The 16,960-nt window shown below is 42.2% G+C and overlaps 2 protein-coding genes across 4 annotated transcripts in view; both read left to right on the top strand.

Annotated features, from left to right (window-relative positions):
• Positions 1-16,960, top strand: part of LOC124462588 (transmembrane protein 132C-like) — a gene marked incomplete at its 3' end in the record, with an annotated part of 76,156 nt that overhangs the window by 14,212 nt on the left and 44,984 nt on the right. The window lies entirely within an intron of this gene.
• LOC124462595 lies at positions 5,272-10,493 on the top strand. 3 transcript variants are annotated; one of them, XM_047014222.1, is made up of 7 exons: positions 5,272-5,377; positions 5,509-5,579; positions 5,660-7,694; positions 7,841-8,038; positions 8,650-9,111; positions 9,238-9,339; positions 9,555-10,493. In XM_047014222.1, exons 1-5 carry the CDS (start codon positions 5,302-5,304, stop codon positions 8,712-8,714), a joined length of 2,445 nt encoding a protein of 814 aa, XP_046870178.1. In that variant the 5' UTR covers positions 5,272-5,301; the 3' UTR covers positions 8,715-9,111; positions 9,238-9,339; positions 9,555-10,493. The 3 variants fall into 3 exon arrangements, 2 of the variants coding, with proteins under 2 accessions (XP_046870178.1, XP_046870177.1); XM_047014221.1 differs by having other exon boundaries at positions 8,650-9,339; XR_006955465.1 differs by lacking the exons at positions 5,272-5,377; positions 5,509-5,579; positions 5,660-7,694 and having other exon boundaries at positions 7,908-8,038; positions 8,650-8,709.

Raw genomic sequence — 16,960 nt, 5'->3', positions numbered from 1 at the left:
CATGAGAATGATATTCAGAAGTATTCAGACACACAAGTACGATGTAACCTTTATATATAAGGTGCAGGAATTTGGAGGATTGAGTTTTGAAATTACATGTACAAAGGAATGAAAGTACATTAAGAAGTGCGCAGACACACAGGTCCTGTGTAATACTCAACATGTAAGGTGCAGGAATAAGGAGGACTGAGTATTGTACATGAGAAACAAACTCTCATTCAGTGATTGTTCTTTACATCTCAGATCTCCAAAGAGATGCCATGCCAGGCTGAGGATGTGGACGCATGCGGATCCTTTTCAGGCAACACACTAGAGGTAAGTTTCATCTTTTAAGGCATATTTATTGTCTAAAATAAAGTCATGAGAATGATATTCAGAAGTATTCAGACACACAAGTACGATGTAACCTTTATATGTAAGGTGCAGGAATTTGGAGGATTGAGTTTTGAAATTACATGTACAAAGGAATGAAAGTACATTAAGAAGTGCGCAGACACACAGGTCCTGTGTAATACTCAACATGTAAGGTGCAGGAATAAGGAGGACTGAGTTTTGAAATTACATGTACAGAGGAATGAAAGTACATTTAGAAGTGCGCAGACACACAGGTCCTGTGTAATACTCAACATGTAAGGTGCAGGAATAAGGAGGACTGAGTACTGTACATGAGAAACGAACTCTCATTCAGTGATTGTTCTTTACATCTCAGATCTCCAAAGAGATGCCATGCCAGGCTGAGGATGTGGACGCATGCGGATCCTTTTCAGGCAACACACTAGAGGTAAGTTTAATCTTTTAAGGCATATTTATTGTCTAAAATAAAGTCATGAGAATGATATTCAGAAGTATTCAGACACACAAGTACGATGTAACCTTTATATATAAGGTGCAGGAATTTGGAGGATTGAGTTTTGAAATTACATGTACAAAGGAATGAAAGTACATTAAGAAGTGCGCAGACACACAGGTCCTGTGTAATACTCAACATGTAAGGTGCAGGAATAAGGAGGACTGAGTATTGTACATGAGAAACAAACTCTCATTCAGTGATTGTTCTTTACATCTCAGATCTCCAAAGAGATGCCATGCCAGGCTGAGGATGTGGACGCATGCGGATCCTTTTCAGGCAACACACTAGAGGTAAGTTTCATCTTTTAAGGCATATTTATTGTCTAAAATAAAGTCATGAGAATGATATTCAGAAGTATTCAGACACACAAGTACGATGTAACCTTTATATGTAAGGTGCAGGAATTTGGAGGATTGAGTTTTGAAATTACATGTACAAAGGAATGAAAGTACATTAAGAAGTGCGCAGACACACAGGTCCTGTGTAATACTCAACATGTAAGGTGCAGGAATAAGGAGGACTGAGTTTTGAAATTACATGTACAGAGGAATGAAAGTACATTTAGAAGTGCGCAGACACACAGGTCCTGTGTAATACTCAACATGTAAGGTGCAGGAATAAGGAGGACTGAGTACTGTACATGAGAAACGAACTCTCATTCAGTGATTGTTCTTTACATCTCAGATCTCCAAAGAGATGCCATGCCAGGCTGAGGATGTGGACGCATGCGGATCCTTTTCAGGCAACACACTAGAGGTAAGTTTAATCTTTTAAGGCATATTTATTGTCTAAAATAAAGTCATGAGAATGATATTCAGAAGTATTCAGACACACAAGTACGATGTAACCTTTATATGTAAGGTGCAGGAATTTGGAGGATTGAGTTTTGAAATTACATGTACAAAGGAATGAAAGTACATTAAGAAGTGCGCAGACACACAGGTCCTGTGTAATACTCAACATGTAAGGTGCAGGAATAAGGAGGACTGAGTATTGTACATGAGAAACAAACTCTCATTCAGTGATTGTTCTTTACATCTCAGATCTCCAAAGAGATGCCATGCCAGGCTGAGGATGTGGACGCATGCGGATCCTTTTCAGGCAACACACTAGAGGTAAGTTTCATCTTTTAAGGCATATTTATTGTCTAAAATAAAGTCATGAGAATGATATTCAGAAGTATTCAGACACACAAGTACGATGTAACCTTTATATGTAAGGTGCAGGAATTTGGAGGATTGAGTTTTGAAATTACATGTACAAAGGAATGAAAGTACATTAAGAAGTGCGCAGACACACAGGTCCTGTGTAATACTCAACATGTAAGGTGCAGGAATAAGGAGGACTGAGTTTTGAAATTACATGTACAGAGGAATGAAAGTACATTTAGAAGTGCGCAGACACACAGGTCCTGTGTAATACTCAACATGTAAGGTGCAGGAATAAGGAGGACTGAGTACTGTACATGAGAAACAAACTCTCATTCAGTGATTGTTCTTTACATCTCAGATCTCCAAAGAGATGCCATGCCAGGCTGAGGATGTGGACGCATGCGGATCCTTTTCAGGCAACACACTAGAGGTAAGTTTAATCTTTTAAGGCATATTTATTGTCTAAAATAAAGTCATGAGAATGATATTCAGAAGTATTCAGACACACAAGTACGATGTAACCTTTATATGTAAGGTGCAGGAATTTGGAGGATTGAGTTTTGAAATTACATGTACAAAGGAATGAAAGTACATTAAGAAGTGCGCAGACACACAGGTCCTGTGTAATACTCAACATGTAAGGTGCAGGAATAAGGAGGACTGAGTATTGTACATGAGAAACAAACTCTCATTCAGTGATTGTTCTTTACATCTCAGATCTCCAAAGAGATGCCATGCCAGGCTGAGGATGTGGACGCATGCGGATCCTTTTCAGGCAACACACTAGAGGTAAGTTTCATCTTTTAAGGCATATTTATTGTCTAAAATAAAGTCATGAGAATGATATTCAGAAGTATTCAGACACACAAGTACGATGTAACCTTTATATGTAAGGTGCAGGAATTTGGAGGATTGAGTTTTGAAATTACATGTACAAAGGAATGAAAGTACATTAAGAAGTGCGCAGACACACAGGTCCTGTGTAATACTCAACATGTAAGGTGCAGGAATAAGGAGGACTGAGTACTGTACATGAGAAACAAACTCTCATTCAGTGATTGTTCTTTACATCTCAGATCTCCAAAGAGATGCCATGCCAGGCTGAGGATGTGGACGCATGCGGATCCTTTTCAGGCAACACACTAGAGGTAAGTTTCATCTTTTAAGGCATATTTATTGTCTAAAATAAAGTCATGAGAATGATATTCAGAAGTATTCAGACACACAAGTACGATGTAACCTTTATATGTAAGGTGCAGGAATTTGGAGGATTGAGTTTTGAAATTACATGTACAAAGGAATGAAAGTACATTAAGAAGTGCGCAGACACACAGGTCCTGTGTAATACTCAACATGTAAGGTGCAGGAATAAGGAGGACTGAGTACTGCACATGAGAAACAAACTCTCATTCAGTGATTGTTCTTTACATCTCAGATCTCCAAAGAGATGCCATGCCAGGCTGAGGATGTGGACGCATGCGGATCCTTTTCAGGCAACACACTAGAGGTAAGTTTCATCTTTTAAGGCATATTTATTGTCTAAAATAAAGTCATGAGAATGATATTCAGAAGTATTCAGACACACAAGTACGATGTAACCTTTATATGTAAGGTGCAGGAATTTGGAGGATTGAGTTTTGAAATTACATGTACAAAGGAATGAAAGTACATTAAGAAGTGCGCAGACACACAGGTCCTGTGTAATACTCAACATGTAAGGTGCAGGAATAAGGAGGACTGAGTTTTGAAATTACATGTACAGAGGAATGAAAGTACATTAAGAAGTGCGCAGACACACAGGTCCTGTGTAATACTCAACATGTAAGGTGCAGGAATAAGGAGGACTGAGTACTGCACATGAGAAACAAACTCTCATTCAGTGATTGTTCTTTACATCTCAGATCTCCAAAGAGATGCCATGCCAGGCTGAGGATGTGGACGCATGCGGATCCTTTTCAGGCAACACACTAGAGGTAAGTTTCATCTTTTAAGGCATATTTATTGTCTAAAATAAAGTCATGAGAATGATATTCAGAAGTATTCAGACACACAAGTACGATGTAACCTTTATATGTAAGGTGCAGGAATTTGGAGGATTGAGTTTTGAAATTACATGTACAAAGGAATGAAAGTACATTAAGAAGTGCGCAGACACACAGGTCCTGTGTAATACTCAACATGTAAGGTGCAGGAATAAGGAGGACTGAGTACTGTACATGAGAAACAAACTCTCATTCAGTGATTGTTCTTTACATCTCAGATCTCCAAAGAGATGCCATGCCAGGCTGAGGATGTGGACGCATGCGGATCCTTTTCAGGCAACACACTAGAGGTAAGTTTCATCTTTTAAGGCATATTTATTGTCTAAAATAAAGTCATGAGAATGATATTCAGAAGTATTCAGACACACAAGTACGATGTAACCTTTATATGTAAGGTGCAGGAATTTGGAGGATTGAGTTTTGAAATTACATGTACAAAGGAATGAAAGTACATTAAGAAGTGCGCAGACACACAGGTCCTGTGTAATACTCAACATGTAAGGTGCAGGAATAAGGAGGACTGAGTACTGTACATGAGAAACAAACTCTCATTCAGTGATTGTTCTTTACATCTCAGATCTCCAAAGAGATGCCATGCCAGGCTGAGGATGTGGACGCATGCGGATCCTTTTCAGGCAACACACTAGAGGTAAGTTTCATCTTTTAAGGCATAATTATTGTCTAAAATAAAGTCATGAGAATGATATTCAGCAGTTATACATTAACTTTATTTAAATATGAATTCATAAGAATTGCATTCAGCTGTGTATAGATTCACAGGTTTTGTGTAATTTCAAATTTAAGTTAATACATTATGAAGACTATAAATCCACTTCAGCCTTGTGTTAAGATGTACACTACCAGTCAAAAGTTTAGATCCACCTTCTCAGTTTAATGAGGAAGAGAAGTTGGGTCCAAACTTTTCCTCAGTGAGTGTATGTTTTTGTTCTGTTTTAGTTTGTTTGTTTGTTAAGTTTTTTTCTTTTTTTATTACAGGTGTTTAATTTACTTAAATTAATATAGATTTAAGGTTTTAAGTTAATTTCTAAACAATTTCATTCACAACAGGGATAATAACACATACAAATCATGTCACTTTTATCCTTAATTCATGTTAAAATAGGAAAATAGTACAAACGATTAATTGGTTTTGATATTCTACACTACACAAGTGTTCGTTAGGATCAAATTTCTGTCTTACGATTACACTCCTTTTTTTTGTAAACAGGACTGTGATCATGATGTCATCCCTGTCGAAATGTCAAGTTTAGAAAAATGTGTTACATGTGGAGGACCTTTTTCTCCTCTGAAATGGAGTGGTGTGAGATGTAAAGGTACAAAGGTCCAAAAAACTATTCCATGTGTAGCTGTGCTATATGTTCAAAATTAGTCATTTGCTGCTGCACTGACTTTAAGTACTTAGCATGCTGCCTTTCTTTATAAATTCTTAATTTTCTCTGTCTAGTTTGCAATCAGTCCTGGCACAAAAAGTGTTATATTAAACACAATGTGGACGTCACTGAACTTCTGCAAGTGGTAAGCTTTTTAGTAGAATTATTCTCGGTGAAATGCTTTCCAAGTATACAAAATATAAATGTTTTTTTAATCATTATCAGGTCTGTACAGAACAAAGTTCAAGTGAGGTGGCATCATCAGAAGAGGAGTATGTTCCTGATTCCATAGATGATTCAAACAGCTCGTGGGATGACAGATCAGAGCCTTTAGAAATCAGTCACAAACAAGTACAGAATTGTGAGGTCTCCACCAGCAAGTCTGCTTCCAAAAAGAAAAGACACCACCAAGGAAGTTTTGTACAGGAAGACAGAGAGTCAATTTCTAAAGATGCAGAATCAGTACCTGAAGATATGATCAGCACAACTCAGCTTGAAGTATCAAGAGTTACTGCCAAAGTAGGAAACGCTGATGCCGAAGGCATTATGGTTGATGATGGTGCTGATGCTACAGCGGAAAATGTCTCAAATACATCAGCCTTGCTCAGAAATAGAACTTACTGCTACATTTGTGGAAAGATACAGACAAAGTTTACACGTCACTTAAAAACTCATGAGAAAACACATGCAGATGTTGCTCAAGTTTTAAGTCTTCCCAAGAGGTCCAAAAAACGTATGAAAATGCTTTTAAAGCTTCGCAACAAGGGAAACCACAGTCATAACTCAGAGGTCTTGGTGAGTGGAGTTGGATCACTAAAACTAAGACGCACATCAAAGAAAAAGTACAATGCAAAAGACTACATTCACTGCATCTACTGCCAGGCATTATATCTCCGGCGAGATCTGTGGCGACATGTTCGACAATGTTCTTCAAAACCAGTAGAAGCTACTTCAGAGACTGGAAGAAATAAAGTTTTGTCTTTGGCCTCTATGAATGAGTCATCACTGTGTCAGCAGATATCACCAGGTGTTTGGAACATATTAGCTGTTATGAAAGATGATGAGACAACTTCTACTGTGCGAAGTGACTTCTCCATTCTTCAGCTGGCCCAATCATTCTTCAACAAATATGGACAGGATCCCACCAAACATCAGTACATTCGCCAGCAACTCAGAGAGACTGGAAGACTTCTGCTTACGCTTCGCAAGGAATTCTCAATACATACTCTTGAGGATGCTGTGAGACCTGCAAATTTTGATGTGGTCATCAAAGCGGTCAAGAAAGTATCTGGGTATGATGAAGAAAAGCACTGCTTCCGTACTCCATCCCTTGCTCTAAAGTTAGGTCACTCACTACAGAAAGTCAGTGATATTTTATATTGCAGAGCACTCATGGCAGAAGACAGTACGCTGATAAAGTCAACCCAGAGTTTCAAAACTCTCTATTCTACAAAGTGGTCTGAACTCATCTCTCACACCGCTTTAACTACGCTGAACGAGCGGAAGTTTAACAAGCCTTCCACTCTTCCTTTCACAGAAGATGTTCAACGTCTTCACAGACATCTTGAGAAGACTACAGAACAAGCATTGAAAGACTTGGAACACCATAGTTCATCAAAATCATACAGTGAACTGTGTAAAGCCACCATGGCAAACGTAATACTTTTTAACAGGAGAAGAGGGGGAGAAATTTCAAAGATGCCGATGAATGGCTTTTTGGAGAGAGACACAAGTCCCTTGCATAAGGACGTCGCATTTGGACTGACAGAATTTGAACTTCACCTTTGTCAACACTTTAGTCGTGTTGAATTAAGGGGTAAAAGAGGCCGGAAAGTTGCAGTGTTACTTTCACCAGACATGGTGAATGCCATAACACGCCTAGTAGAAAAAAGAAAAGACTGTGGTGTTCTGGACGAAAACCTGTTCCTTTTTGCCAGACCTCATTGTCTGACCCCCTACAGAGGACAGGACTGTTTGAGGCTTTATGCCAGTGAATGTGGGGCCGAAAACCCTGAGCTCCTCAGGTCAACACAATTACGCAAACATGTTGCAACTTTGTCTCAGATCTTGAACCTCAAGAATCACGAATTGGACCAAGTTGCTAACTTCCTTGGCCACGATATTCGCGTTCATCGTGAATATTACAGACTTCCTGAGGCTACTACCCAGCTGGCCAAAATATCCAAACTGCTCCTTGCCATGGAGAAAGGGTCTCTCAGAAACCTTCAAGGCAAAACACTTGACGAGATAGAAATTGAAGGTACGGCTATTTAAAGTGGTTTACATAAAAGATTTGACCTGTTTCTAGCAAATGTATGGTAGCAAAATGGAACACACATTGTGAGTGGACAATTTATAACACTTTAACCTCATAATTCATTAAGGCAATATAATTTATTTTATTAGACAACCTACAGTTGAGTGAGGTCGATGCTGAGAGTGAGGTCGATGCTGAGAGTGAGGTCGATGCTGAGAGTGAGGTCGATGCTGAGAGTGAGGTCGATGCTGAGCGTGAGGTCGATGCTGAGCGTGAGGTCGATGCTGAGCGTGAGGTCGATGCTGAGAGTGAGGTTGATGAAGGAAATCTCACATATCCACAGACTGGTAAGGACAGTGTTATATATATATATATATATATATATATATATATATATATATGATATATACAGTATATATATTTTTTTTTCTTCTGAAATCTGTTTTATTTATGGTGATGATGTTTTATTTATTGTCACCAAATGGTTAGACTTTTAACTGTGTAACTACATGTTATGTTGTATTCCTAACCAATTTTAATTTTACTGTCAAGTCAGTAACTAACATTTCTTACAGTTTTCTAGTATTTCAGACATATATTAAGGGGTTTATTAATTTGTATCTGAAATACTAGAACATGTTAAGGGCCTGAATGACTTGTCCGAGATAGCAATTGAGTGCTCATGCAAACAGACATCCACAGTTGGTTTGCGTTCTACTCGTGGGCCTCTATGAAGTCACATACAAAGATGGCAAAGGGTGCCGTATGCCAATTAGATTTTTCAACGTTTCCTGGTTTATTCTGTGAAAGTCTGCTTTTGTCCAAACTTAACTGCATGTGCCAAATGACACATGCAGTGACATGACATGGCAAAGGTAACTTAAGTTAACCAAACTTTCTCTGTAATACTCATCTTTATTTCTATGTATGTAATGAAGTATATTATATTTTATTACAGGTTGTGCAGAACTGTTGATGGTCGGGCAACCTGTCGAGGAACCTGCGCCATTATCACAAGGTTAACTCTTATCCTCAGTCTACATGTCACCTTCTTTGATTGCTTTTAGGCTATGAAATAATGCATTGTGGATTCAGACCTTCTTCACTCGTTTCAATGTTGTTGTCACGGCAACAGTTCAGGTAAATGGGAGGCATGTAAGCTAAATTTCAAGTGATGTGAATGTAGATTACAGAAGTAGTAGCTTTAACCGATGACCAGGAAATTATTTTCAATCTAACAATGAACTTTTTGAATACATTACAGTGCAACAAGGAACATATAGGCCTGGCTGCTGCTTTTCAGTACGCACGACAGCAACGACAGTGCCTTCAAAATAAAAGCACTTCTAATCATATCATTCATAATGACAAATCAACTTGGAAGCAAATAATGTTCCAGCCTAAGCGCTTTACAGTGAATGTATTTGTTATTTATTATTCATCCATCAGTTGCTTGAGCATCTTGGACTTCACCGTATTTAAGGACCCTACCCTACAACAAATAAATGCTCATCCATTGTTATTTGTCTTTATTTCTTCATTTCAGCACAAAGTCAACACACAGATGCTAAGGGGGAAGAACGCAACAGAAGACTAAAAAAGAAGGACAAAGGGCCCAGCAGAAAAAAGAACACGAAGAAACATTCTGGTAAATGCGAAAACACATACTCAGTCACTAAACACCAAGTTACTTAAGTATAACTGAAGAATGATAAAAATAAATTATCCATACCACCCAAAGGCAATATGATGACCATTCTCTTCTTTCTGCGCGATACTGTTTATACTACTACTACTATTCCTTATTTAAAACATGTTTAAAGTGGAGTTGGTTTTCATTGATTTATTTGTCTTTTTTTCTAGTATCTCTGGAAAGTGCCAGGAGAGCAAAAAAGCATCTTTGGTCTCCCATGGAGGTTGCCGCAGTCATGAGACATTTTGGCCAACACATCAAAAAAGGGAAACTGGCCACTATGATTGAATGCCAGCAATGCAAGAAGGCTGAAAATCTTGCTCTGGCTGGTCGCTCTATCCAAAACATAAGAGATTTTGTAAGGAATCGGGGCGTAACTTTGAAAAGAAAAGAAAATCCTGGATAGATACAACACCCTGCAGCAGAGCTGGAACATATCCAACATCACATCCTACATCACACCCAACATCACATCCAACATCCCATCCATGACATATAACACCATACAGCTACAGTACATCACATCCAACATCACATCTAACACCATACAGCTACAGTACTTCACATCCAACATCACATCTAACACCATACAGCTACAGTACTTCACATCCAACATCACATCTAACACCATACAGCTACAGTGCATCACATCCAACATCACATCTAACACCACATCCAACACCAGGCCTGTTGTAACTGGAACACTGTTAGACATGCATTGGTCTAGTAGACATGCATAATTTCATTTTGACATTTATAAATGTTTTCCTTTCTGTTCACAAATACATTTCTGTTGCTCTGATATGTGGTCAAGGCGCTGTAAAATCCAGTCTACTTCTTTCTGTTTAGTCATATTCCATTTATCCATGTTTGGCCTTTTTAATACACATAAACTTCACGTTTGTGTATGTGTATGGCTATGGTCCTGATAAAAAAGTTGGTCCTGGCAATTACTGTTTGTGTCATGGGCGGAGCTAAGTACCTCATTATCTTGTGTCCTCTTAATACAGCATTCCGTCAGGTTCTTGTATCTTGAGTTCTGATGTGTGTATCTAACTTTTGAAGTGAGATTTGTGCTGTATGGCTCAAATAAAATTTTTGAAGATTCACTACATCTTTCTAGCATAAGTGGAAAGAGGTGTCCGTTTAGTGTTGCAAAAAACTGGTTTGAAAAAATTGTCCCTCTAATACATATGGACCTGTATAGGTGTTTGTGTGTGTGTGTGTGTGTGTGTGTGTGTGCGTGTGTGTGTTTGTGTGTGTGTGTGTGTGTTTGTGCTTATATGTTTGGCACCCTCAAACACCCACTTGTCTAAAATGCTCCACTGAGCTCCCAGTCAGTGAAACCGTGTCTCTGCTCTGTGTCTGCAAACCAGCACCTCTCCATTACATACCACTTTACACAACTGTCCAAATGGCCCGTATTTCGGACATATTGTGGAGGACATATTTCTGTCATAAAAGGCTGGACCCACTTCTCAGTCACTTATCTCACTCTCTCTTTTATTCTAAACTGCCTTGAACGACCAACAAGTACAAAAGCAAAAGAGCTCCTTTTTTTCCCCCCACCCATAAGATGTTCAGAAGCAGAGCCAACCGTTGAAGGGCTTTTTACTCCTCAGTCCGGCTGGCGCCGAGCGACTTGTTCCTGAGATAAAGGAGCTTCGCCTGGTTCTGGAGTTTTTCCTGCACTTCAATCCCCCGCTAAATGAAAGACGAATGTGGGCAATTAGTGAGACAGCGGGTGCATGCAAATGCTTGGTTTTGGCTGCTGGGCTCGTGTCCTCTGGCGTTATGTAAATATTGAATGTGGTAGATTGGGTGTAGCGACACAGGCCCGGGAGACAGGTCTGCTGACAGCCTGCAAGTATGCCAAGAGCACAGACCATAAAACTCCACGTTGTCGGTCCCGAAAGATGGTCTTTTCATTCTCTATCTATTGTTTGCTCGTGTGTATTTGTTGTGATCAAGTGTTTGTGAATGTCAATATGTGTGTGTGTGGCTGTGAGTGTGCGTTCCTCTAATGCAGGTGCGTCTTTGTGTGTACATGTGTACTAAGAAGAGTCTGTCAATAGGATCTGCATTGGTGTGTGTGTGTGTGTGAGGGAGGGAGGCAAGCTAGTCTCCCTGGGGCCTAGCCGTAGGTAGAGGTTGGAATGGAAAGATGGAAGGGCATGGAGATGACACTGAATGGCTGGCTGACTGCATGGCTGACTGCATGGCTGACTAAAGGGATGATGCGGGACAGAGGGATGATGCGGGACAGAGGGATGATGTGGGACTGATGGATGATGTGGGACTGAGGGATGATGCAGGACAGAGGGATGCAGGACAGAGGGATGATGTGGGACAGAGGGATGCAGGACAGAGGGATGATGCAGGACTTGGGATGATGCAGGACATAGGGATGATGCAGGACAGAGGGATGATGCGGGACAGAGGGATGATGCAGGACAGAGGGATGATGCAGGACTGAGGGATGATGCGGGACTGAGGGATGATGCGGGACTGAGGGATGATGCAGGACAGAAGGATGATGTGGGACAGAGGGATGATGCAGGACATAGGGATGATGCAGGACAGAGGGATGATGCAGGACTGAGGGATGATGCGGGACTGAGGGATGATGCGGGACTGAGGGATGATGCGGGACAGAGGGATGATGTGGGACAGATGGATGATGTGGGACAGAGGGATGATGCAGGACATAGGGATGATGCAGGACAGAGGGATGATGCAGGACAGAGGGATGATGCAGGACAGAGGGATGATGCAGGACTGAGGGATGATGCGGGACTGATGGATGATGCGGGACTGATGGATGATGCGGGACTAAGGGATGATGCGGGACAGAGGGATGATGCAGGACAGAGGGATGATGCAGGACAGAGGGATGATGTGGGACAGAGGGATGATGTGGGACAGAGGGATGATGCAGGACATAGGGATGATGCAGGACAGAGGGATGATGCAGGACTGAGGGATGATGCAGGACTGAGGGATGATGCGGGACTGATGGATTTGTCGTCTGCATCCCCAGGAGATCAGAAAGAACTGGATCTGCCGGTGGAACATTTGGCTCAAAATATGTGTTGATCTTACTGGCCTCTTTAGAATCAGCATGGGAACCCACAGCTAATTATGAAGATAATTGGACGTGTGTGTGTTTGTGTGTGTGGGCGCAACATTAGCATCGGTGGGAAGAGTACCGCAGTCAGCGCAGGGGGATTTGTTTCTGCTCTGCACACCCCATTGCTCACCACAGACGATCTGCTCAGACACTGTTCTTACAGTAGCCGACTCGGGCGACGGGCACAGCCGGTAGCGGGGGACACATCGCGGGGCACAGCGTGGGTCTCGATGCCATCTCATCTCAGCTTCAGCCAGGAGTGTGACCACGAGTGTGAGACGCCCTGGGAGGCAGAGAAATGGGTTTTGCACAAACTCTGAGTCAGGAACGAGAAGGTTCCCTGGAGGGAACTCCAAACAATGTTCAGAGGTTGTGTGGAGATGTCGGGCTGGACTGCCGTAGGTTTTTTTTTTGCTGTGGTATCAAATTCTGTGGTCATTTGTTGAATTACTGTAAATAGAGGTCTGTTGGGGGTTGCGTTTTTCACACAGTTTGGGCAGGACTGGGTGAGATTGGGAACGATTGCAGTCGATGCAGTTTCTTTGGGAACGTGGTGAATTTGGAGTTGGTCTGTGTTAGTTTGTAGGTGTCAGATGACTGACACTGTACTCCATACAGTAAGATCTGTGGTGCCCTTAAAAGCTGGAATGCGTGAGGGAAGGTTTGAGATAGTAATGATCAAAGTTACTGGGGAAACTTCTCCTTGCGGTATTTTCTGCCTGACTGGTATTATTAGCATAGAGCAGAGTGAGAATGCAGTGTTTTGTGATCCAGCGGGAGCCAGTTGCAAGCTAGGCACAGCAGGCACAAATAAGTGCCATTGGAGCACTGGGGCTTTTGAACTCAGTCACTTACAGGCCACAACTGAGCATCGGGTCTCGCAGCTTTGAAAGCTTTCTTTAAATACACGCAGTTCCATTGCAGGGAAACAGATCATATCCCCACTATGATTTTGTTAAGTGAATGTCTCACACAGGCTTGACTCAGTGTTTCTCTGCCCATGAAGAACCAATCAAAGGGGAGGGGAAGGGTTTGTTTTGACAGGCCGTCTGCATCCAATGGATTTGTCCAGAGCCATCCACTTGGTGTCAGATCGATCGACACAAACACTAACAAAACAGACATCTCCCTGCCGCTATTTAAGGGAGGCGATTAACTTAGAAAGGAGAGATTCATTTTGGGAGAGCCGGTCGGGTTTGAAATGATAATAGGAGGCTCGAGTATCGACCGGGTCTCTTCACAGACCTGCCTCTCCCGGATCCCAGGGTCAGCTTGTCTCTTCTGCCTCAGACGTAGAGGCAGAGGCAGGAGAGACATGGGAGAGGTGGAGGGAGATAAAGAGGCAGGGAGAGACGGGTCAGGGGAGAGGTAGAGACAGAGCAAGGAGAGGACGGGCAAATCGAGGAAGGGATAGAGACAGTTACAGTCAGGGGAAGAGGTCGAGACTGAGGCGGGGGAAAGGAGGCAGATAGAGAAAGCCGAGGAGAGACAGTCATAGAGATATGAGCGAGGTGTGAGGGGTACAGAGACGGGGAAAGCACCGTGAAGAGATAAGAGATACAGCGAGAGGCCCCTTCTTCCTCACGTCTTCTCTACGACGTACAGCCACGCGTCTGTGTCCAGAACCGACCCACGCCTCCACAAACAGTGGGAGGACTGGCTATTCGACATCACCAACCAAAGAAGTAGAAGGAAAAAAAGCCCACACTCTTTCCAGAGGCATCATTACGATCTTTGAGAAGCTCTGAAACGCTCTCCTCACCCCCCCCCCCCCCCCCTCCCCCGAAGAAGCTTCTTGGAGTTGTTTCGGTTTTCAGAGTGTGGTTTGACATGCCAACGTGTTGGCGTCTGATGCAGTGGGATCTCTTTGATGTTCGGCTGGCTCTCTCATTGAGATTGCAATCTGCTATGTGGGGGGGGGGGAGCCCTTTGTATGGGAGAGGTTTGATGCAATGTCCTGCAGCTGTGAAGCTGTACATATTTTCCTGGTGGGAGGCATTATTCTCCCTTCATGGGTCATCCGTGTTGCCGGTCTAGGCTGAGAGAGGCACAGGCTCCTGTTGTTTTTTTTGCATGGATGTGATTCCCCGTTCGTTGAATCGGCTTTGCTTTCAAATCAATCAGTATCTGCTGGTGGTATGGTGGGTTCAAAATATGAGTTCATCCTACCGGCTTTTTTTCGAATCAACAGGGTGTGTGGGAGGCTCTCTTCCCAATCGAGAAGTCTCTAGATTAAGCTAGCACAACTTTGAGTTTGGCATCACTGAACCGCAGTGAAGATTAAACTGTATTTTATTGGTATGTGCCTGGTTGCAGGGTACAATGCATATATTTCTTGGAAACCTCTTTTTAATGGGAACATTATACTATGAGACCTTGAATGGAAGTCTGTCTTTTTATATCAAGAATTCAGGCTTGAGCAAAGAAAACGAATGTTTCATATCATGGTTAAAGCTTTGGTATGATGAAGGTCTACTTCAGCATAACACAGTTTATATAAACACTTGCTGTTTGTTGCACAAGGATCATAAATAAAACATAAATCAATGAAATATACATTCATGTATATCTATACTATATCACCATATTTACTGTACATGCAGTAGACATACACAGTCCTTCAAGGCTTTTATCACTGAAAGCATGGTTATATTTGCTTTCAGTAAGTAAGGTACTGTAGAACTCAATAAAACTCCCAAGAGTCACAACAGACCTCCAGTTTGTTTGTAGTACCTTCACCTTTTAACATCGTTGAGGTAGGATCTGATGTCACATGACTGAACAGGTGAAAGCTTGTTCTCCTATACACACCTATTTACCAGCCTGCTGGTCAGTGCAGTTCCAGAAGGCAGTTCCAGTTTTCTTGGGTAGATTATACTTTCAACCTGTAGGCTATATGACCTTGGAGCCACACACTCAGGTGTATTTTAGCCGAGAGTGATGGAGCGGAGAGAGAGAGACAGCTTCTTAAAGACTGTCACAGAGGTATAGAGACATTTTATGATGCGGCTTCTTAATTTATAACCGACCATCAAAAAAAAACGGAGAAACTTATTGAAAAGCTTTTCCTCAGAAAAACCCAGGGCTAGTGCAAGGTAATTATCCGGCTAAACCTCATCCCCCTGTTGTTAGCCGGAACAACAGGCGGAAGACCAAAACCTGGAAGATAGGTCGACGTCTGGCAGTTTAGTAAAAAACGACAGTGAGGTATTTTATTCGATTTTATTCTCTCTAACTCCCTACCCCCCAGTCCAAGTGATTAGGGAGTCTTAAAACTGAGCGAAGAGACCTGCCTGTTTTTCTCCATCCTAGCCGAGAGGGTTCGATTCTTCAGGAGCCGTGAGGGATGCACCTCCACCCCTCCGCGGTATTTATCACCTCCTCTCTGTCAGAAGCATATTTCTCTTCCTCCAGGAACCGTGATGATGAACACAATCCTCCCCCCTTTTCTGCCAGAGGCACCACTCTACTTAAGACCCAGCCCCCTGGAAATGCATCTGGACGACTCGTACAGTCATTACAGTTCGGCCTTTGGAGACACAACTTTATTTTTGTTTTTTTTGGATCGTCCCTATTGTGGTTGGCGCGTGCCGGCTCAAAAAAAACATTTTTAGTTTGCAGAGGAGACCTGGGGGCTCCCGGGCCCCAGAAATGCACGGAATACATGATCACTGGCGAATATGTCAGGGTGAACACATGCTCAACAAACTATTTTCTCGTCATAGTATGGGGCCTGGTCTGTGTTCTCTCTTGTCGGGGAGCTTTGTCTTTCATGCTGTACTGAAGCCCACTTCTTAGCCCAGTAGGACGTCCATATGCTTTTTTTTCTCCCTAGGAAAGAAGCGCGCTCTCTCTCTCTTTGGTATCCATGCAGGGGTCTGTGTGGACGTTCTGCTTCTGTGGTGTCGGTGGAAAAACTCATCCAACTCCATGAAGTCAGCTTAGCTTTATGCTATGTTTGCTCCTGCACACTGTCCACTGCAATACTTTTGAATTTTTTCTGTCAATAAATATATTTGCCCTAGCAAGCCAGTTGAAGTGTTACTTGCTTGGTAGCGGGTCCCTTGGTAGCTGGAATTATATTTTATGATCTTATGCTGATCATTCCGCCTCATTCTTTTTAGATGATCTTATCATCTCCATCATCCCTCTCAATCTTGCTCATCTTCATCGTTATCTACATTTACATTTAGTCATTTAGCAGACGCTTTTATCCAAAGCGTCCAAGTACAGGGATATTCCCCCCAGGGCAAGTAGGGTGAAGTGCCTTGCCCAAGGACACGCCGTCATTTTGGCACAGCCAGAAATCGAACCGGCAACCTTCTGATTACTAACCCGATTCCCTAACCGCTCAGCCACCTGATTCCCCCTCTAGCCGCATGCTAAGCTACACACCGAGCAGCACCATGCCACGATCAGCATTCAGGACCAGTCAGGAATCTCAAA

Source organism: Hypomesus transpacificus, unplaced genomic scaffold (genome assembly GCF_021917145.1).
Source record: "Hypomesus transpacificus isolate Combined female unplaced genomic scaffold, fHypTra1 scaffold_227, whole genome shotgun sequence".
Taxonomy (NCBI): Eukaryota; Metazoa; Chordata; class Actinopteri; order Osmeriformes; family Osmeridae; genus Hypomesus; species Hypomesus transpacificus.
Note: the sequence above shows the minus strand (reverse complement) of the source record. Positions and strands in the feature narration are given on the sequence as shown.